Below are 22,209 nucleotides of genomic sequence, written 5' to 3' on the forward strand. Positions count from 1 at the left end.
TTTTTTTTAATTATTAATAAGTTAATAAGATTATATGTGTAAGACCATACAATATACATTGTAAAACATTTCAGTCAGCTAAAATTGAAAACTTTAATTGCTTCTAATCACATTTTTCAGTAAAATAGTAACCGTTTAGACCGCTTTGAATGTAATTACAAGAAAATCCAGAAGAAACTGAATATTCAGTATGGATGGAATAGAAATTACAGCAACTAACCCTAGTGAAAAAATACACTAAAATGTATTTGAAATAAATTTATTTCATGCTAAATATACTACACTACTGATACAAATATACCGATTGTGCTAAAGTGGAACTACTGCAAGTATACTTCAGGTACACTTTAAATATCTTGCTTTTAAAGACCGATATTATCTAAAGATCATAGAATCCTCATCAATAGTGACATTAAAACACTTTTCAGGCATAATATTAAGAAATATGCATTGTGCACAAGCAGTACTCCAAATAAAGTTTCATTATAATTTTTATATCAGTAAGTCTCGAGCGATATGTCAGTAAATATGTTAATAGATTTGAACTTAGTATGAAATAAATTACTAGGAAGGTTTAATGGGTGGAACCAAATATCTTGTTATAATGTTTTATACTACATTATAGTACAATACTGAATACAGACGCAATACAGAAAAAATTATGTTATAAAGTATCGTACAAAACAATACACACTATACAGTATAGTACAAGCTGTCCGATAAAAAAAAAAGTGTACACAAATTGAAAACATGTGAAAGGATTTAATATGTTTCAAACTTGCTTCTCTGCAATATTAGACAAATATTATACATTTTATTACGCAACATTTTCTTCATAAGTCATATACGTTCATAAACCAATTTATTTCCTTATATTTACACTGTTTACACTTTTTCTACACTAATTAAAAAAATTAATCTAATAACGTTTTTCATTTAGTGGAATATACACAGTGGAAACTGTAAACTACTTTCACCAAGATCAAGATTTTGGGTTAAAAATTCTGTATACTGTGTTATGGGAAGTTAATGTTACCACTTTTTCATAATTTTCAATCACCCCTTTCTTTCAGTAATTCATTTCAGTGGCCTCTAATACTCCAACCAAACAAATGAGTCTGAAAGTATATATATTGTATGTATGTATATTTATATACACGTTTCTAATTCTAATAATCCATTTTTGGTTCCACAAAGAACCATTCAGTCAAAGGTTCTTTAAAGAACCATCTCTTTCTTACCTTCTTATAATCTGAAGAACCTTCTTTCGCAAACAAAGAACCTTTTGTGATCAATACTCAGTACTCATAAACCAAACAAATGAGTCTAAACGTCTAATGCATGTTTTCATATATTTATACTGTATATGTTCCTAAACACTCTTTCTCTCTTCATCAGGGTTTCCTGTGTTGTTGATGTGTACCTAGAGGTTGTACTGTGGACATCTCTACTACTGATCATGCCAGGGCTCTACAACAAGTACACACACACCGAGACATGAGCAGACCCCTACACCACCCACCCACCGCACGGGACCCCTGAAACCTCCTCCTAAACGCAAGCAGGCACAAAACACAGGAACTGTTTATTTCTGAAAGCTGTGTTCACCGGTTTCACAATATACATTTAACAAAGACTTCAAGTATGTTCAGCATGACTTCAGAAACACCTGAACAAAGCAAAATAGGACACAATCGAAGAAGACCAAGTGAAAGAACACAAAGGCACTTCTCAAAGCTCTCAACTCCTGACTTTTAGGTTTACACTTTGCATAGAGCATGTAAACCTCTGCGGATTACTATGGCAAAGCTTTATAATTACAACTCCATTGGTGTGCTTTTACAGTACTCATTGTTAAGGGTGTGAATACAAGTACACGTATGCTAAGCATATCCAAACACAAGCTGCTGCGACGCACAAGCTTTGGTTGCTGTTTCAATTCAGAAGCCGGAAACGCTTTGCATTGCAGTTCATTCATAGGGTGTAGAGATCATTCTGGTAAAACACTGTTCGGCTAGTTGCTTCTCAGTTCTTATACTTCCTGCATGCGTGAGTATGGATTCATAAGCTCGTGTTTTTGCATTTACACTGGCCTCAGCACTTACGGCTGTCAGCTTCAGTCATTGTCTCTGCGGGGTTGTTAGTCAGACTCTTGGATCGATGGAATATGTACAGGACAGCAAGGGACGAGTTATAAAGCCATTAGCACTTGTGAATTATGGAAATCCCACCCAGAGTGGCCTGGCCTGGAAGCCCCCAGACTTTTAATTAGACCACTAGTGCAATGCGAATGCTAATGTGGTAAGATATTTTTGTTGTTTTAATTGCATTGAATCTTGGGTAACTGGTATTGTTTAAAAAAGTTTAAAAGCTCTGTATAGTTTCTCGATGGTGTTGGTCCAATGTTAAATCCGTTTGACCAATTTTCATATTTTGTGTGGTAATATGCTGGTTTGTAAATTGCTTTATGAAATTACTTTAAATTGTAAATATGTAGCGCTTCTTAACTGTTATTGGATCACCTTCTAAACTGTTGCAGTGTCACAGATGCTCAGACATGTTATTAAAGGGATAGTTCACCCAAAAATTGAAATGAACTCATCCTCAAGTTGTTCCAAATCAGTTTGAGCTTCTTTCTTGTGTTGAGCACAAAAGAAGATATTTTGAAGAATGTTGGTAAACAAACAGTTGACGGTAGCCATGGGCTTCTATTGTATTTTTTTCCATACTATAGAAGTCAATGGCTACCGTCAACTGTTCGGTTACCAACATTCTTCAAAATATCTTCTTTTGTGCTCATACAGGTTTAGAACAACTTGATGATGAGAATGACAGAATTTTCATTTTTGGGTGAACCGTCCCTTTAAGAATCAGAAGTTGACACACTTTTATAGTAAAATATCCCTTTAAATGTCCTCAGCAACATGTTCCTCATTTCAAATCCAAATCAAACAATTTACAAACCTCTACAAGCAATTATATCCAGATATGACAGGGCCATGATTTTGAATTTATTGATTCAGTCAATATAATCTGAACACCCCCATGCATAATTTACGCACGAGGGTTAAACCGTACGGCCCACCTGTCAATAATGGACTTGTTGTAGTTGATTCATGATATGGTCAACATAATTTACTGTTCTCGAGGGCATCGCTTCAAACCGTGGTTCAATAGGAGGCCACGGAGTCGCTCAGCATCGATGTCATTTAGCATTTGAGATTTTACAGATAAACACAAACACTACAGTCTTTTGAGATTTATGTGCACTGTTATTAGCATGCTATGTTAAACGTGTATGTAGCCGTTCATGTTTGCACTCGTTTTGGGGAATTATTTTACTTTGCAGTGATGTGAACATTCGTAGAACATAGTACATTATTATAATTTTTTTTTTTCTTAGCAGTTGTGAAATTAGACATTGCTTATTTTATGTTAACCTTTTTAAGTTATTTCTACTTTCTGTCTCTGACTTTCTTCTTTTCTTTTTTTATTAAAACAATTAGACTAGGCATTGTAATGGGATCTGCTGAAAACTATTGAAAAATATATTCTACATTATTATATAGTGACTATCCAGAAGATGGATAGTGGTGAAAAGTTTAAGATAAATGGTGACTGCTGGGCCAAGGGAAACTTGTCGATAAGATCAGAACATTTGCCATTTGAAATTATAGGTCGTTCATAGGTTTAAACACAAGCATAAGTCTTACAACAAACAGTCATATGCATACCTAAAAATTGCAGAAGCTGAAAAAAGACTCCTGACACTCTTAAGTGATTGACACACTGTGCCAAATATTTGTTTATTTCCTCACTTTTTTTCCATTTTGTGACTTGTGACAAACCTTGTGTTTGGTAGATCTGTTGTAACGGATGTAAAATGCAGTAAGATAGTTGCAATGCATTTACTCTAGCTGTACCTCACATGCTGCCGAATGTTGGACTGGCCTAAAACGGTCTAAAGAAAGACCCTCTTACTGTACTATACCTTCTGCGGCACCTATGAATGTTTTTCTTAAATATATTATGTCTTATTTCCTAATAAAATGTATATATTCATCAACTGAGAGGTTGCGTTTTTTGCCAACAGGTACATTAATAGAATAAATGAATATTTAAATTGGGTAAACAAATGGTAACATCTATTCAAACTAAAATATTGAAATTATTATGTATTTTAGTTGTGATATAGACCATAAAAGCAATTTGAATTGTGATTGTTGGCCTATTTATTAATATTTTATTAAACATATGAACACACACTACTGTTCAACAATTCGGTAAGATTTATTAATGTTTTTGAGAGAAGACTCTTATGCTCACCAAGGCTACATTTATTTGATCAAAAATGCAATAAAAGCAGTAATATTTCGAAATGATATTACCGTTTAAAATAACCGTTTTCTATTTGAATGTATTTCAAAATGTAATTTATTCCTGTCATCAAAGCTGAATTTTTAGCATCATTACTGCAGTCTTCAGTGTCACATGATCCTTCAGAAATCATTCTAATATTCTGATTTGCATATTATATTTGCATGTTATATGCATATCTGAGCAGCATTTATTTGGAATATAAATCTTTTGTAACATTATAAATGTCTTTACTGACACTTTTGATCAATTTAATGCATCCTTGCAGAAAAAAGTATTAATTTATTTAAAAAAAAAAAAAGAAGCCTCACTAACCTACTTGGGTCAAGAAAATGTACTGCATAGAAAGAATGCTAATTTTATTTAGAAAAAAACAAAAAAACAAATGATATTTGATATTTCTTGATAATTTTAAATATTGCAACAGGTGTTAAAATTAGCATCACTGAGAAGATCCATTAATGATTGTTTGGTCAGTTGTTTCAGATCGACTCAGTTCACAGTAATTGATCAATCCAAAGTCATTATCATTATGAGTCTATTTAATTGAGGTGTGCAGTTAAGATCCAATGCAGTGTCCATAACAAACAGATGCTCAACAAACACACACACACTCACCCTCCCACCATCTGCTCTCTGATTTAGATGAAAGGATCTGAGATCTGACTAATGTCTGCATGTAGACATCTGATCTCAAAGGAGCCATTAGTTAAATGAGATTCGTCAAACTGACAATGACCACTTCATATGGAGTGTCTGCTGATTTGCTGTAGAATTATCAGAGTTGGTTTAACATTCACTGACAGTTCAAACAGCCTCTTCAACAGGTTTAAAGCATTAACTTTGAGGCATTAGCTTGAAATGTAACTTCCTATAAATTGTGATAAAGATTATGAAAACAATGAGAGTTGCGGTTATTATTGCGGTTAGAGTTGTGAGAGTTATTTATTACTGTAAAATGTTAAAGTTTGGGTTCGTTAAGATTTTTTAAATGATTTTGAAAGAAATCTCTTATGCTCACCAAAGCTGCATTTATTTAATCAATAATACTGTAAAATCAGTAATATTGTGAAATATTATTACAATTTAAAATAACCGTTATATACTATAAAATGTCATTTTTATTATTTTTTTGCAAGTTAAGCATTACCTTCAAGGCATTAACTTAACAAAATACCCTGAAAATTTCATTTACATTTTCACCTCTTAAAAATTTTTTTTTTTTAAGACAACTTTATGATGTTGAAAAGAGATTTCAACATGACAGTACAAACTCACCATTCAAAACAGCAATTTATTGTGCATTTTCATCATAATTCATTTACAGATCATATGTATTATATGCCTTTTAGATGTTAACATTTTACTGTATTTGCGGTGTATAACTGAATTTATGTAATTATTGGGGGAATATCTATCTACCCTGTCTTCAAGAGCTTTTAAAAATCAATAAATAATATCTCTTTGCAGTGCTTATAATTGAAAACATGCTGTTTTATTACTAAACTGATCTGATTCTGAACCCCTACTTGATTTAAGAGAGTTGCAGGTTAGTTTAAGGTCACTCGCACAACATGAAATGCTTGTAACCAGATGAAATGAGAATGAGAGTTGAGAGGCTGTCTGTGAACTCTGATATTGTGCCATTTTAAGGACTAACATAAACACACATTTCATAATCATCAGAAATTTTTGAAAGAAAAGAAGAAGGAAGAACGTACATCCACAGTAACAAAATGACATAAAGAGAGTGAGAATACAGTTCATTCAGAAATTATTTATGTATCTGCTTGCTTTTACTGCTTTTATCTGTTTATTATTCCTGCAGTTTTATGAGCATTTATAATGCATTTTACCTCAAAATAATTTTGAACAAAATTAAAATCGAAGACGGGTAACACTTTCTATGAAGCCTTTAAATAATGCAATTATTTCTAAATCCTTTAAAATTGATTCTTAATGCCTTGTAATACAATCTACTGTCAATTGTATGTTCTTGTAAATAACTGTCACCAGTTTCATTATACAAACGTATTCATAGTTATATATTTAGAGAATAACACAATCAATAAAAAGTGATATTTAGGCTAATAAATGTTATAATAGGCCTATATATTTTTTCCCAAATGGAGCCACATCAATAGTTCAATATTAAAAAGTATTACAATGAGCATAATCTGTAGAATGTTTACTCAATATTTTTTCTTCTAGAGGAAATTTGTTACAATAGGCTATATTTATAGCTTAGAATTTATTAATTGCATCCACTGGCCAAAACATTTTGTATTTTGTTACCTTTTAAATTTTATTTTGCCATTTCATACATTGTTAGTGTTTACATTTGTAGCTACTAGTAAAAAACCTAACGGGCTTATTAGTGGCAGGTTCAATTTTAACAGTTTTTCTGTATCTTTTTTTCCTTGGCAAAAAAGGTGGGACTTCATAGAAAGTGTTACCGATAACGGTTATATATTTCTGTGTATTTGTATAATTTGAGGCCTCTCGTCTGTTGGCTTGAATTCGCGTGAGTTCTCCTCAGATGTGATGCGGTCCCAGGCGCAGAACTGAGAAAGCTCTGCGGTGTTTGCGCAGCAGCTGTCGGATCTTCTCGTCGTCTGTGTCGGGGTCCAGCGGTTTGTTGTACTCCTCGTCCTCCACCTCGTTTTCCGAGCCGTCTCCTCCGCTCTCCCCCCGCGAGGCCTGTGTGGAGCTGGGCTCCGTCGCGCTCTTCTTCCGCCATTTTGTGCGCCGGTTCTGGAACCAAACCTGAGAGGAATCACAACATCGCAGACACGCAGGTGCTGTTAAAACTCATTACAGATAATTAAAATAAAGACATTCTCTCAAAACGTTTGAAAATGTTAGTAATGTAAACAGAACCTACTTATGTTTAGCTTCCCAACATCTTAAGCAAAGTTAGGCTACACCAATTAACAATAAGTTACCCTGGTATGTTTTACAGCTTGGCTACTGAATAATACACAAATGCAGAACTATTAAAAACTGTATTAGTTGAAAAAAAAAAATGAAATTACTAGTATGTTATCTTACTTTAACTTGTGACTCAGTCATGCCTAGTGAGTATGCCAGTCTGGCTCTCTCTGGTCCTGCCAGGTACTTGGTCTGCTCGAAGGTTTTCTCCAGAGCGAAGATCTGGTGCCCACTGAACGTGGGTCTTGTGTGCTTCTTTTTCCCCACAGTCTCAATGTGATGCCCGCCATCTACAGAGAAAACACAAGACTGTGTATCACAACTAGACCTGCATCTCCTGACACATTTGAAGAGTTCAGATGCAAAAACCTTGAAATCCTAGCTCTGAGATTTTTCTTTTAAATGAGCATTTTAATCAGGCTCCTGTGCAAATAACATTGGACAAAGGCATTCAGTAAATGACCTTTTGAGTGCCGTTAAAGTGAAATTACTGAACCTAAACTTAAGAGCCCGATAAAAATGCTCATTTAAAAGAAAAAAAATCTCAGACGGATTTAGAGGCTTTTGCATCTGAAGTCTTCATTTTATCCCACTTAATTTCTTTTGTCTGTTTAGCCCTGCAACTTCAAAGCATCAAATGTTAAAATGGATGAAGCATAAATTGGTAAAATGGAAACAAATAAATAATTGAATTAGCATTTACATTGACATTTAGGCCTGCATTTTATGTTAGAAACACTTTTACAACTGAAACTATTAGCTGAAAAAGAATGATATGAGATGACATCTGGAATCATTTTGAAGAATTAAAAGTTTTATTTTTCATAGTCAACAAATTTCTAAGGAAAATGTCAAATTGTTTTATTATGTTATGATTATTTATTATATTTTATACACAATTCTTTCAATATATACTTATATTTTATAAAGCTTATAATAATGAAAGGATTTTAAAAGGATGATTTTTTTCATTAGACAATGTTTTTTTGTTTACTGTAAAAAAGTAATTAGAAAGATTCTCCACAACCATTCATTTAAATTTAATTTGCATCATATACATTAAGATGTATATAATAATATCACACTGATTTGTTAAATCTTTTTAACATTTCTACTGAAAGCTTAAAATAATTACCTGTTTATTAGGATGAAGGTTTTTTTTTCATTAAATGATTATATTATATTATATTATATTATATTATACATTGTACTGAAAAAAGTAAACTTTCATTTCACTTTACATAATCAATTTTAGATACACTAATAATATCACACTGACTGGACTGATATTCAACCTAAACAAGGTTTATCAAGTCATGTTCTTAAATACAGTACAGTGTAATTGGAAAACTTTTTAATGGTTTTTCTTCTGTTTGATATTCTTATTCAAACAATTTACAAAAATGTACTAAATTAGTGTGGTGAATATCACTGTGTCGGTATCACATCACACGTAATGCTCCAATTCAAACACACATATTGCACAGACTTACTGTTGGGACACTGCTGTCTGGCTCCTCTCCACTCGTACCCTCCGTCCACCCAGCAGCTGCTGCCTTTACCCTTCAGACCCGAACATTCGACTCCGGGTTTAGGGAAACTGCTCAGTCCCGCTGGGGCGTAATCCCGGTTATAATACACCCCTGGACTGGGCACAGCTGTCCCAAAGCCACCCATGGAGGGGTACCCGGACAGTAGCGCAGGGGTTCCCGGGCCGCCCACCATGGATCGACTCAGGATGTCGCTGATGCCATGCGGTGTGCCGGCCTGGAGCTGAGAGTTGATGTTGGCGTGGCTGAGCTTGTAGAAGGAGTTGGGAATGGAGTACTGGCACACCGGGGCCTTGATGTCTGAGGGGAACTGGTTCAAGCTGTTGTTGAAGAGGAAGGACCCTGAAATATTGGACTCCATGGACACCCGTGTGCACTTCTTCTGCTTCCCAAGACGACGACGATGGCGATTCAAGACTGATTTCTTACCAAGGTCCTGACATCAAGTACTCCGAAGGGTCTAGTCCAGTTCAACACAACCTGACAACTTTCTGTGTGAGTATTTCCAGGGCTCAGTGTGGTCCTCACATCACCCCTGAAATGTCTGAAAGATCAGGTAAGAGTCTGTGTTTTTACTTCCTCTTCTCAACTCTTTAACTAGTCCATAATGGATCTCCAAAGTGAACACCAAGCACCACTCTCACTTTCACAGACAAATGTCCCACCACCGGCTCTCTGGCTGCAGGTCATAAATAAGATGCACCTTAGACCGCTGTGGCACTTTCCTCATAATGATGGACAGAATTAGAATGGCCTGCCTTGATTGGTTGAGCGCTCAACGTGCCTGGTCTCCTCATTGGTCTGTTCACAGCAGGACAGCCTTTGATTGGTTGTCAACAGATTAATAGTTTTTTAAAAAGCCTGGGAGAGAATAAGTTGTTTTTTAATGGGGCGTCTGTTGTGGCTGTGGAGGAGCAGCTAGCAAGCGTAACACAAGAAAATGGGATTTTTGTCATCTTGTAATGGTCACTGGGAATGTATTACGTTGTCTTTTCCTTCATTATGATTGCATTTTAGAAGATCTGCTTTGGTGACCATGTCTGACAGATTTTTTTCTTTGCCATTACTAATACCAGATGGACAATTGCAAAATCCCCCTTTCTCTTAGTTAATAGCATGATTCCTCAAAATAGGCATATTCCTCAAACAAATAGTCTACAAAGGTCTGGAAAAAGGTCAAATGTTTAATTTTATTTCATTAGTAGAGGTGGTTGTTAGGCAATTTCTTATCTACGTACACTTAACAGTAACAAGTGCACAAAGGTAATGTAAAGACAGTAGGATGTAATATGTCATGTAATAAGTGTAAAAGATCGACAGCAATGAAAACTCCTTTTTGAGTCCTGACCTTAGACATCGTCCTTGACTTTCTGGACTTAGACTGTTTGATATTCTGTCCAGGACAAGAAGGGTTTTACAATTACTGTTTGTACTGAGCTATTGATTATGTCTAGGTTCATGCATAAATTCCTTAATTTCTTGACACAAGCATGGTGTATGGTTTTTTTCTATGAGGTATAAAAAAAAAGGTTTAGATATTAGAAAAACAATCTTAAAGAAAATGATAACAAACATGGTAATTTTAGTGAAGGTCATATTGAAATATATGATCATTTTATATATACTGTATATATGTGTGTATGTGTATATATATATATATATATATATATATATATATATATATATATATATATATATATATATATATATATATATATATATATATATATATATATATATATATAAAAGATTTTAATTATTAAAAATTAATATGTTAGAAACGTATAAATTAGAAACAAATTACACCTTAAAGTAAAAATACAATAAATATAATAATAATTATAAGAAAAACATAATTCTTTATATTCACAGTATACTCACCATATTTGATGGTTTCTATAATGCAAGGATTCCCAAAATTTAGTCAGCCATACCCCACTAAGATTGTATATTAATATAATAATTATTATTAATTATTAATAATTTATCAACACATTTGCATGTTCATGGTTCTCTTATGTTGTTGAATGGTCACATGACATGCAGGAAAACAAAATATGTATTTTTTTAGAAAGCATTTAATTTTAAATTATTTTAAATTTACATTTTAATAATTTAATTATTGGGTTTTGAGCTGATGAAAAGCTAAGTTGGGGAAATCCTGCTATAATGCATTAAAATTCCATAAAAATGTTAAACCTTTCACCAAACACACAGGGTGGTGAATACAACAGCAGGTTTATTGAAACGGTAGGCAGGTGAAAACTAGTCAACGGTTTCAAGGTTAAGTATCCCAGGAGCGTTTAGGGTGATGGGTTCTTATCTGGAAAACGTGACGATCCTCTTTCTCTTTGTAGGTGATCTGTGGGAACAATGGAGCGTTGGAGTGGAGGAGCACGTGGAGCAGGTCGACGGGAGAGCTTAGAGGCAAGTAAAAACAGGTAGGAGGATTCACTGATAGAGGTCAGGTGTGAGTGATTTATGACAGAGTGCAGGTGAGTGGCAAGAGGGATGCTGGGAAATGCAGTGCAGCTCAACCGGTGACTGAGACAGTCACCCCCCCTTTAAGGAGCAGCTTCCAGACGCTCCAACAACAACAAAGTCCTGGAGAGAGGCGGAGCAGTGGAGGAACCAGGGGGGACGGAATGCCAGGTCCATGCAACGGAGATCCAGGGGAGGAAGGCAGAGCAGGAATCCAGCCAGGGTGGAACAGATGGAGCTGAAGCCCACCAGGGCAGAGCAGGTGTAACTGAAACATAGGGCAAGGACAGATTACCAACGACCACTACGACTGCAACAGGGTGGGCAGTGGGTTCACATACAATCTCCCTGGCCATGGCGGGACATTCCAGTGGTTCCTGAAAAGCCTCCTTGGCCTTCAGGACAGAAGCAAGCATTAGAACGAACTTGTGAACTGGAACTGGCTATGGAGCAGAGATCTCGGGATCTGAGGCCCTCCCTGGGCCAGTCGTGGGAACAGGAGCCCTCCCTGAGCTTAACTTGGGTACAGGAGGGTGCTCTGGAAGAGTCTGCACCGGACTCTATCTTGAGTACCGGTATAGAGCAGTTCAGCAGGATCTAACAAAATGGAGTCCATCCTGCTGTTGTGTGTTGAAAGGTCTGGTCTTCTGTCACCAAACACACAGGGCTGCACAAAGGCTGGTGAATACAACAGCAGGTTTATTGAAACTGTAAGCAGGTGAAAACTAGACAACGGTTTCAAGGTAAGTATCCCAGGAACATGTGTGACCCTGGACCACAAAACTAGTCATAAGTGTCAGTTTTTATTATTATTGAGATGTATACATCATCTGAAAGTTGAATAAATAAGCTTTCCATTGATGTATGGTTTGTTAGGATCGGACAATATTTGGCCGAGATACAACTATTTGAAAATCTGGAATCTGAGGGTGCAAAAAAATCTAAATACTGAGAAAATTTACTTTAAAGTTGTCCAAATGAAGTTCTTAGCTCGTATTTACGATAATTCTGATAGCACGTGAATGCAGCATTAGAGACCAGACAGTGCACGTATGGATGGAGTGTTGTCTTATAGGGAGCTTGATTGGCAGCAACAGGTGAGGAGGATTCACTGATAGAGGTCAGGTGTGAGTGATTTACGACAGAGTGCAGGTGAGTGGCAAGAGGGATGCTGGGAAATGCAGTGCAGCTCAACCGGTGACTGTGACAAAACCTCTTCCAGCAACGTTTAGGTTTTTATAAAGAAAAACTTAAATTACAAAATTCCCCAGCTGGGTTTTATTGTTTGAGTTGTTTTGATCTGATTTCCTCTGTAGAGGGCGATAGAGGATCGCCATGATGTCAGAGATCTTCCTATATTCCTATCTTCCTAGAGACCTATTGACAATCCCCTATTCGGTGCATGAAGACAAAAGACCAAGCATGAATAATGAAAGTGTGTAATAAAAAAAACAACAACAACAACATTACAAATGCAAAGTAATGTGTCCTAATGCCACTATGGCCAATATGTGCAAGTACTTTTATTTCATGTCTTGCTGTACTGTTTCATCACTGGCAGATGCTATATACAAAGATCAATCTAGGATTGTCAATGCTTAAAAACAACTGCAAGTCTGTCATCAGCAGGTAAATCAAGTTGCTGAACTTGTCTCAACCTGAACTTGGCTTTGTATTAAGACATTTAATAGAAACCGATGTAATCGAATCAAGTGAAACCAGCCTCTTTGTTCACTTTGGGGCTTCATATTATAATAATATAGTATTACATTAATTTAGGAGTAAAGGGACGCTTTAGGTCAAACAATTGCATTCTTGTTTACACGTGACACAGTTTCATGTTTTATCTGATCAGTGGGTTTCTTCATCCCAGCACTATCTATTCATCTGGGCTGTTTTGCTGCTGCACACACACTGCCATATGTTTGCAGAAAGCTGTTGCAAGTTCTTCATAAGACACATTTCAAAGTAAATAAGTAAAGTTTGCACAGAACTTTTCCATTATTCTGGAGAAAGGAATGAAATAAATGTGTTAAACTGATAATTATATACTTTTTGACATCCTTTGGTGGAGAAGGCATGCCAAGAATTCAATTTCTGTGGAAATCTGTTTTCTGTCACAGTTTTGACTGCCTTTAAGTATGAAGTGATAAACCTTTCTGCAAAAATGGCATTGTACTACATTTTTGCCACATTACATTATTTAGTTAGTGGCGCTTGGTTATTTTACAGTTTTTTTTAAATGCAGTTTTGTGTAAAAGTGTATTAATGATTTACTGTAAATAAATAAGTGCAACTATTACTGTTGATAAGTGCACTTGTTACTGTTAAGTGTACGTAGATAAGAAATTGCCTAACAACCACCTCTACTAAAGAAGCATAGTTTTGCTTTCGTTATGACAGTGTTCTTGCCACATACCTGTGAAAACTGGGATGGGCTCTGGATCTCAGGAGTTTTTGAAACGACGACCTGCTCTCTCTTGGTTTGTTATGATTTCAGAAAAAAGAAAAGTATTGCAGTAAAATGGAAATTCTACAAAAGGGGGGAAACACTATGGAAATTGACCATAAAAAATATAGTAAAGGTGTTTCAAGTATTACAGGATGGCATTTTGTTAAATGTACATTTAATAGCTCATAACTACATATTAATACTACATTAAAAAATTGATTTAAAAAAAAAATAAAGTTAAAATAAGATTGCCTACATTACTATTAAAATCAAATCAAATGTGAACATCTGGGAACTCATTGAAACCATTTTAATATTTTATTGTAATAAATTAATTCATATTCCACATTTCTACATTATTTTACATTAGAATTATTGTCCCAACATCCCATTTTGCTGGGAGATCTTATATCTCAGCATTAGATCCATTTGCATGCTTGAAACCCTCAAACATCATAAGGATAATACAACATTTTGTTTGTTTTCTTAAAAACCAATCATGGCACTTTTTGCCACATGCCTTGTCTCGTCAGTTTTGCAAAGTTATTCTTTCTGTAAGCTGTCTATTGTAGCTTAATTTAGAAACTTGTTTGCCTCCTTTCAGGACACCGATCTGCAAAACAAAAATTATCTCACTGGGTAATCAAAAGCTGACTTTCTTTGTTGTTCTCCAGCATGTGACTTGAAGCAGTAAATAGCAAAAGCAGTAAAGTACAACTCAACTTTGACCTTTTGTTCATTATGAGAAAGTTTAAAAAATCCCAAACAGTATTGCACAAATAATATGACATTGATATAACAAACATCATGTGGTTTTAGTCATTTATGCAATTTAAATAAATCTTTACTGCTATAAGAAATGCATCTACAAATAAATGACCTTGTTGATTATAGTGCTGTGTTACAGCCATACATTTCATCATCCCTGAGGTTACAAATTGTGGTGCATTTTCTTTACATTCAACTAGAAACAAGGTGCTTTCCAGTCATGTCAACAGTCAGAAGCAGATATGCCCGTTTCCTCTAAAGGGTGGAGATATTGACAAGAGTTATGCTAATATGCTTGTCTGTCTACATTTCGTAGTTAAGTACAATGATGAACCAGAGATTAATCATACAATTAATCATGTAAGAGTTGTTTGGGCATAGCAGAGCTTTAAAATAGCCAATTTATAAAGTATATTTACAAGTATAAATATAAGTTAATTATTTTTATATTTAAGATTTATAGTTGTTGTATACAATTTACATTTAAATTCCAAATGTAAAATTTAATTTATTTTGAAGATTTAAACAACTAATATATATATATATATATATATATATATATATATATATATATATATATATATATATATATATATATATATACATATAGAAAGAGACACACACATTGATTTAAATAGGATAATCTTGTACCATATTTATAGAAAATGAAAAGGAAAAAAAAAAAAAAAAATATATATATATATATATATATATAATATATTCCATTTGTTGTTATTGTCAACTTAAAGTGCATTAAACTTAAATAAGCGATAATTAATTAAGCTCTGTTAAATAATTAATTAAATCATAAAAACGTAAAATGTAAATAAATCATTTTAAAATAACATAAATCAAAATAAAACACTTACTAAAAAATTTAAATATTTTATTTGTTTACTTTCCTGTCATGTGACCATTAACCAATGTCAGAGAACCGCAAACATGCGACTGTGATACCTAATTATTAAAATATTTATTTTAAAATTTCTGGGTTACTCATAACAAATAAAAATGAACTTGTTCATTAGTAGTTGATGTAATGTTGAAATGCTAAGAAAACAGAAATGGAAATTTTAAAACGGAAATGATTTTTGTCAATCCAGTGGTCAAATGTTGTGTGGCCTTTCAAATTTCTGTGTAATTATATCCACCTAAGTAGTGACTTTTTTTCTTTCTTTTTTTTTTTTTTTGTGAATGTCCACAAAACTGGAAGAATAAGTTAAAAATAATATATTTTCATTTGGGAGTAAAATGTGCTGTGATGATCTCAAGAGGTTTTTATGAGATTCTCATACTCCACCTAATTTCTCAGGCAGCACATTTCTTAGAAAAAGAAACTTGAACACAAAGACACACTTCATTTGAATCAGGATTGGCTTACCATGCAACAAAAAAAAACTTGTAATATAATTAGTTGAATGGAAAATCCAGAAAAATCAGTCAGCCAGTAATTTCCCTCACTCTGCTCCACCTGCACATAAGCTCGTCCCCTTTTTCTTTTAACTTCATTCAGCCAAAGCAACTAGTCATACAGGCTTTTGTGCTCTGCTCTGAGAAAGGACGATAAAAGCGGGAGTAACACGATTCGGTTTTAGTTGCATTCACCATCTAGAACATCAGGGCCATTTCATGAAGCAAAGACAAACCAGCAATGAGTGAGTACAACACAAAAAGTGTCTCTATATACTGTAGGTTTATTGGTTTGTCAGACTCACGGTGTGATTCATTTGTATCATTTTAGAGCACGTGTGGCAGTGTGGCAGTCGATGTCTGGGTCCGATGACTTTCAGTGTGGACCTGACAGGCCAAAACGTGACCCTCAGTCAAGAAGGACAACTCGCGTCCAGAGACACCTCGTCCTTTATGAATGGTTTGGCGTTTCTCAGCCGCACTGTAAAGGTGGATGAAAAGCTGTGTATATGTATTGAGGAGCGCACCTCGTTGTGGGATGGATCTCTTCGTGTGGGTTTCACCAACATCTGCCCACAGAGAAACAGTTTACCACCTGCCTCAATACCAGACCTCAGGGACACACGGGGATACTGTGTTGTGCCAGTGCCTGAGGACTTGTGTAGGTGTGGTGTACAGCTTCAGTTCTGTATAAACTATGCAGGCATGGTTATTGTTCAAGAGATAGGTGGGGAGAAGTATTACCTCAAAGCAGAAGGACTGAACCTGAATAATCCACTGTGGGTTTTCATTGATCTGTACGGGAGCACAAGCGCCGTCCGCCTTCTGAGTGAGTGTGAGAAAATAACTCATTTCAATTGTCAGAACTGCTACTTGAATCTCTTTAAATATATGAAATCTTTTGTAAAAATGTTGAATGTGCTGTAGGATCAAGGAGGGGCAATCGAACATCATGCCCGGTTTGTCCTGTAGACAGTATATCTGGTAACAACTGGCTAGCGAGAGAAGCTGAGCGACAAACGTCAGAGGAAGAGCATAGCTATAACCATAAAACAGGTAATAATGTTTTCTTAAGACACTGAAATCAAACATGAATCATCCAGCAAACAACATTCACCTTTGTAGATTTAGTACCCAGTGTACGGATATCATTGACCTTGTTTCCATTATACTTAGAAACCAGAAAGATCCAGAAAACATCATCTTGCTGGAAAGCGAGTCTCTTCCTTGTACAGTATGCCAGCAAGATGACCATCCCAAGCCCCCGAGAATGTTCAGAACTCACAAGAGCTGGTTTAGGTACATTATCTGGCCCCTTTCAGCTTAAAATACATCCCCAGCATTGACAGTTTTCTGTAGTACTCATAACCAGTTGGGAATCTTATGTTTTCTCTGTTCGCATTCTAGGTGTACCTGTTCAGGAGTCAAGAGGGGTAGATCTACACTGGACTTGGCAAGAGCTGAATCAGTTCATTTGCTCCAGATATCCTTTGGTCAACCTGGATGTGATTGGTTTCCATTTTGCGAAGGCTGATAAGCATGGACGACTTTGCAGATTACATGCAAACACTCTGAAGAAAATAAAAAAGGAGCTAGCTGACAACATTCTTTATATAGTTCCTCAGACAGACATTGTTCTAAATGAGGTATAGTAGAACATTCTTATTTACTTTTGATTTAATCAGTTCGTAAATACTGTGGAAGTTCCACTCAGAAAACTAAGGTGAATGTTTAAAGGGATAGTTCAGCCAAAAAAGAAAATTCTGTCATTAATTACTCACCCTCATGTCGTTTCAAACTTGTAAGACCTTCATGCATCTTCGGAAAACAAATAAAGATGACACACATTTTTTATGAAATCTGAGAGCTTTCTGACTCTGCAAAGACAGCAATGCAACTATCATGTTCAAGGCATGTTCAAAGCATGCGTGTGGTGCTGCTGATGCAGGAGCTGGCATTCTGACGTAGAGCCTGGCTGCGCTGGCTGCGTCTTGTTTGCTAGCAGAGGAATGAACTAGGGTGACCATACGTGCCATTTTTCCCGGACGTGTCCTGGCTAGGATTTCTATATTGCCTAAAACATCTAGGTTTTGGCTTTGCGTGTGCAGACCGATCGGTGTATGACTTCAAAGTACCATACAGACGGTTCCTTATGCTTTTAAAACGCTCTCGAGGTACTTTGATGTCAAACACTGATCGGTCTGAGCCGTGCCGCTTTAAGTCAAACACACCTAATATGTACGCGTATTTGCATCGCTTTGACCGTAGATCCCACCTTCTCACACACACCATGAATGGTTCATTATGTACAACGCCTGCATGTTATTGGTCAAACTACTTTTCGATCATTACCTTGAGGAAACAGGAAAACAAAGCCAAAACTAATCCTGGCAAGGACGTGTCCAGGACAAATGGCACGTATGGTCACCCTAAATGAACTTACATTCGTCGTGGTACTGAATGCACGGCGATCTCTGACATGGAAGAGAAGAAATTGTTGAACAAAGTCATTATTTTTGTTTTCTTTGCACACAAAACCGTCAAAAATATCTTAATTTGTGTTCCGAAAATGAACAAAGGTCTTACGGGTTTGGAACGACATGAGGGTGAGTAATGACAGAATTTTAATTTTTGGCTGAACTATCCCTTTAAACACTGCTGTTCTTTGAAGGCACTTTTTTGCAACTCAACCTGCTAGTTTACATTTACTTAACAATACCAAACAATTAAACTGTGCTCTTTCTTTTTCACAGATGATCACGCACCCATTATCATCAGTCAGGAATGCAAATTCTTTCTCACAATCACGTTCTCCTCCTCCTGTTCCTGAAAAACAGAGGCACCGGTTGACTTCAACCAGCAGTTTTCTTTCAGATTCAAGCCGAAACTCTTCAGTGGTAATAATATTTATTATGATAATCTTACATATTATTTTACATGTGTATTATATTGTATATAAGAAATACACACAAATTTGCATACACCTTTAACTAGAAAGAATGCTTTATTATTTATGTCTCTTCAACAGGAGGACATGGACTTTAGCTCTTTGCTCAGAGAGTTCCAGCACATGCATCTCAGTGGCAGCGAGCACGTTCCAGTATTGGTTTCTCGTAACAAGGTGCTGCAGAGAGCTAAAGATTCTGTTTCCAACTCTAATTTCCCTTGGACCAAAATCCCTCTTGTGACATTTGTTGGTGAGGAAGCCCTTGACTGTGGAGGTCCACGGAGAGAGTTTTTCAGGTATTCCTCTAACAAACAAGAATAAATATTCTTTTACAAGAAGTAAAAGAACAGTTTTCAAACATGATCACAGTTTTGTTTGACATCTGTTGTTTCCTCTTTACCCCTGCCTCAGAATCCTGATGATGGAGGTGCAGAGCTCACTGGGCATCTTTGAGGGGCAGCCTGGACACTTGTTCTTCACCTATGACCAGATGGCCTTGGAGGAACACAAGTATGAGTTGGCGGGGAAGCTGATTGCGTGGTCTGTGGCTCATGGCGGCCCAGGACTCAAGTCTCTTGACCCCTGCCTGTACCAGCTGATGTGCACCCAGGAATTTCAACTGGTAGACTTTAACTGGCACCTAATACCAGATGCTGACATTCAGGACAAACTACAAAAGGTTTCTATACATTTCTTCATCAATCCATTGATCTTCACCCTTTTTAACAGGAAGATCTCAAATCATTTTATCTTGCGTTTAGATTTCATCATGCAGAACGATGGCAGATCTCCAGAGGCTGCAGATAGAGCAGGGTGACTGGATCTGTGAATGTGGTTTCCCTGGAATATACAGACGTGAAATTTCCATTCAAGATGTGCCAAAGATTTACTCCTTTGCAGTTCGACACTACATATATCTAAGGTACTTATATATAACTGAAGGTTTTCTTATTGATTTGATTATCACTCATTTAAATGATAAAAGTTACTTACTATGTTTTTATCAAAGTAACACTCATTTGACAGTTAGTTCTGGTCCTCTAGAGATGGTCTGATTGATTGAGTTAATACTTAGTAATGTGTTGTGTTGCTTAAGTACAAAAATGGACATTTAACAGCCTGTGTTAATTTTTGCAGAACATCAAATATGATTCATCAGTTCACAAAGGGACTGAATGCTTATGGACAGTTCTGGGATATGGTAAGAACTCACTGGGTTGAGTTTTTGCCCATCTTTACCAACATGCATGAGTCCCTTTCCAGAAGCACATTTAAAGACCTGTTCCAAATCCACTGGAGTAAATCAGGGACCAAGAAGAGAGAGGCTGAGGAGGAGACTATACACTACTGGGAACTGGTACTTAAGATGATTGAAGGTAGGTTTCCTAGTTATTAAATGAACTGTGAATAATTGTGCATCATTGTGCTTGTAATTGTCAATTCGTTTGAACTTGCGCTTGTAATTTTCCCTCATCAGATAAAAAACCAAAAGCTCCACAAAACGAGTTGCATTTTGAGGAAATTTTGGCTTTCATAACTGGAGCGGATGAAGTCCCACCACTTGGGTTCTCCCAGAAGCCCAGCATTCACTTCTACCAACCAGAGCAGCGTGGATGCCGTCTACCGTATGCCAACACATGCATGATGGGATTGTTCCTGCCCAGGGTTGTAAAAGATGAAGTGGAACTTTACAGGATGCTCCTGAGAGCAATCAGAGACTCAGCTGCTTTTGGGAGAACATAAACGTATATAATTCTTTATTATAATGTACACAGTCAATATCCATAATAATTAAGCATATTTATAAGCTATATTCCATTATTTATTTCATTACTTAAGAAGAAAGCACTTACGCACTTACTGTATATTTTTGACATAAATATGTTTTGTAAAACAAAAATTTGTATTTGTAAAAAAAAATATATATATACATACATTTTTTTACATGTTTTAATGTATCGCGGCCGCTCAAGGTGTATATAGACAAATAAAAATGAAAATAGATCCTTTTACTAATGTGTATTATACTTGGAATGTATCCCTGGCAACTTAAGAATGGAGAGGCGGTTAACATCACACACAACGTGAGTTTCAGCAGAGCATACATGTTAAGGCTTTTACACAGCAGAAATAAACATGACACCAGCCACTATAGTTTATATAAGATAATAAACACACGATTACGATAAATATGGTCTGTATGTGATTTTCTTGAAATTGAATGTGTACATCTGAAATAGGCTTGCCACCTTTAGCAAGGCAAAATAAGGGACACCCATTCACGACCCCCCCACCTCAAAAAAATTAAAAAACCAAGGACACAAATAATTACCAATAAACCATGAGAAAACATGCTCAAGTATGTAAACTTGCAACAGAACACATTAATATTTATAGTTATTAATTATTATTATTGGTCTTTTTTGACAGTTCTGCAGCTGTTCCCTGGATGGGATGCATTTTTATTATTTATTTATTTTATTTTTATTTGCTTAAATTAGGACTACATTATTACGTAATTATTTGTCCCATTTTTTTATCTGCATAATGTAGCATTTTTTTAAAACTTTTTTTAAAATGCCAAATTGTTGTAGTATGTATATTTATATTTATTATGTATATATGTATATTTATTATGTATATATTTGTGATTAATATAAATGGTAAATTAATAAATAGGGTCTAACATTAATTCTAACCTATTAATTCATCTGTCTAATCATGTTTAAAAATATAATAATTATGTCTACCAAGCTCTGATAATGTATGGAATATTATATTAACACCCTATCAAAAATTTTAATAAAACAATAGGCCTATACGATGTGTCACTTCAATGCTATATGATTCACCCAGAAATGAAAATTCTGTCATAATTTACCCAGGTCTTTATAAACCTGCAAAAAGTTGTTTCTTCTGTTGAACACAAAAGTTGATACTTTGAAGAATGTGGGTAACTAAACAGCTGCTGGTCCTCAGTAACTTCCATAGTATTGAAAAAATACTATCAGAGTCATTGGGTACCAGAAACTGTTAGGTTACCCACATTCTTCAAAGAATCTTCTTTTATGTTCAACGGAAGAAATAAATTATTACAGGTTTGGAACAACTTGAGTGTGTGTAAACGATAAAAAAAAAATAATTTTAGGGTGAACTGTCCCTTTAAGTCAGACAGTCCACCGTGAGCAAATGCTTCTCTGCAAATTGTGCGTTCATCATTAGATACAGGACAGACCATTGATAACTTTCCCATTCAGCCCTACATCTGGAGAGTCTTGTGTTTAAAGGGCGGA

The 22,209-nt window shown here is 35.5% G+C and overlaps 3 protein-coding genes across 5 annotated transcripts in view; 2 read left to right on the forward strand and 1 right to left on the reverse strand.

The window, feature by feature from the left end:
* Positions 1–4,067, forward strand: part of inpp5l (inositol polyphosphate-5-phosphatase L) — a 38,510-nt gene extending 34,443 nt beyond the window's left edge. For all 3 annotated transcript variants that reach the window (XM_058784081.1, XM_058784082.1, XM_058784080.1), the window contains one exon: positions 1,399–4,067. The gene's annotated coding sequence lies outside the window, so the exon portion shown is untranslated. The remainder of the gene's footprint in view (positions 1–1,398) is intronic.
* Positions 4,068–5,680: 1,613 nt separating this feature from the next.
* On the reverse strand, positions 5,681–9,994 carry nkx6.3 (NK6 homeobox 3). The gene is made up of 3 exons (XM_058785076.1): positions 8,802–9,994; positions 7,429–7,598; positions 5,681–7,143 (listed from the first exon to the last, which is right to left on the reverse strand). Exons 1-3 carry the CDS (start codon positions 9,217–9,219, stop codon positions 6,913–6,915), a joined length of 819 nt encoding a protein of 272 aa, XP_058641059.1. The 5' UTR covers positions 9,220–9,994; the 3' UTR covers positions 5,681–6,912.
* A 5,353-nt stretch (positions 9,995–15,347) lies between these two features.
* On the forward strand, positions 15,348–21,457 carry LOC131545879 (uncharacterized). The gene is made up of 11 exons (XM_058785079.1): positions 15,348–16,214; positions 16,301–16,798; positions 16,897–17,025; positions 17,146–17,268; positions 17,377–17,615; positions 18,723–18,866; positions 18,998–19,212; positions 19,328–19,595; positions 19,678–19,838; positions 20,054–20,292; positions 20,394–21,457. Exons 1-11 carry the CDS (start codon positions 16,211–16,213, stop codon positions 20,657–20,659), a joined length of 2,286 nt encoding a protein of 761 aa, XP_058641062.1. The 5' UTR covers positions 15,348–16,210; the 3' UTR covers positions 20,660–21,457.
* The last annotated feature ends 752 nt before the right edge of the window (positions 21,458–22,209 follow it).

The sequence above is a fragment of the Onychostoma macrolepis genome, chromosome 08, assembly GCF_012432095.1.
Source record: "Onychostoma macrolepis isolate SWU-2019 chromosome 08, ASM1243209v1, whole genome shotgun sequence".
NCBI lineage: Eukaryota > Metazoa > Chordata > Actinopteri > Cypriniformes > Cyprinidae > Onychostoma > Onychostoma macrolepis.

Bases quoted from the DNA above. Each gene is read 5' to 3' on its own strand.
- LOC131545879 (XM_058785079.1), top strand. The intron at 17,616-18,722 runs GTATAGTAGAAC...TCTTTTTCACAG, and splicing joins CAGACATTGTTCTAAATGAG to ATGATCACGCACCCATTATC. The intron at 19,839-20,053 runs GTACTTATATAT...TAATTTTTGCAG, and splicing joins CGACACTACATATATCTAAG to AACATCAAATATGATTCATC.
- nkx6.3 (XM_058785076.1), bottom strand. From the start codon at position 9,219: ATGGAGTCCAATATTTCAGGGTCCTTCCTCTTCAACAACAGCTTGAAC. The intron at 7,599-8,801 runs GTAAGTCTGTGC...TTTTCTCTGTAG, and splicing joins CAGACAGCAGTGTCCCAACA to ATGGCGGGCATCACATTGAG. The intron at 7,144-7,428 runs GTAAGATAACAT...GATTCCTCTCAG, and splicing joins TGACTGAGTCACAAGTTAAA to GTTTGGTTCCAGAACCGGCG.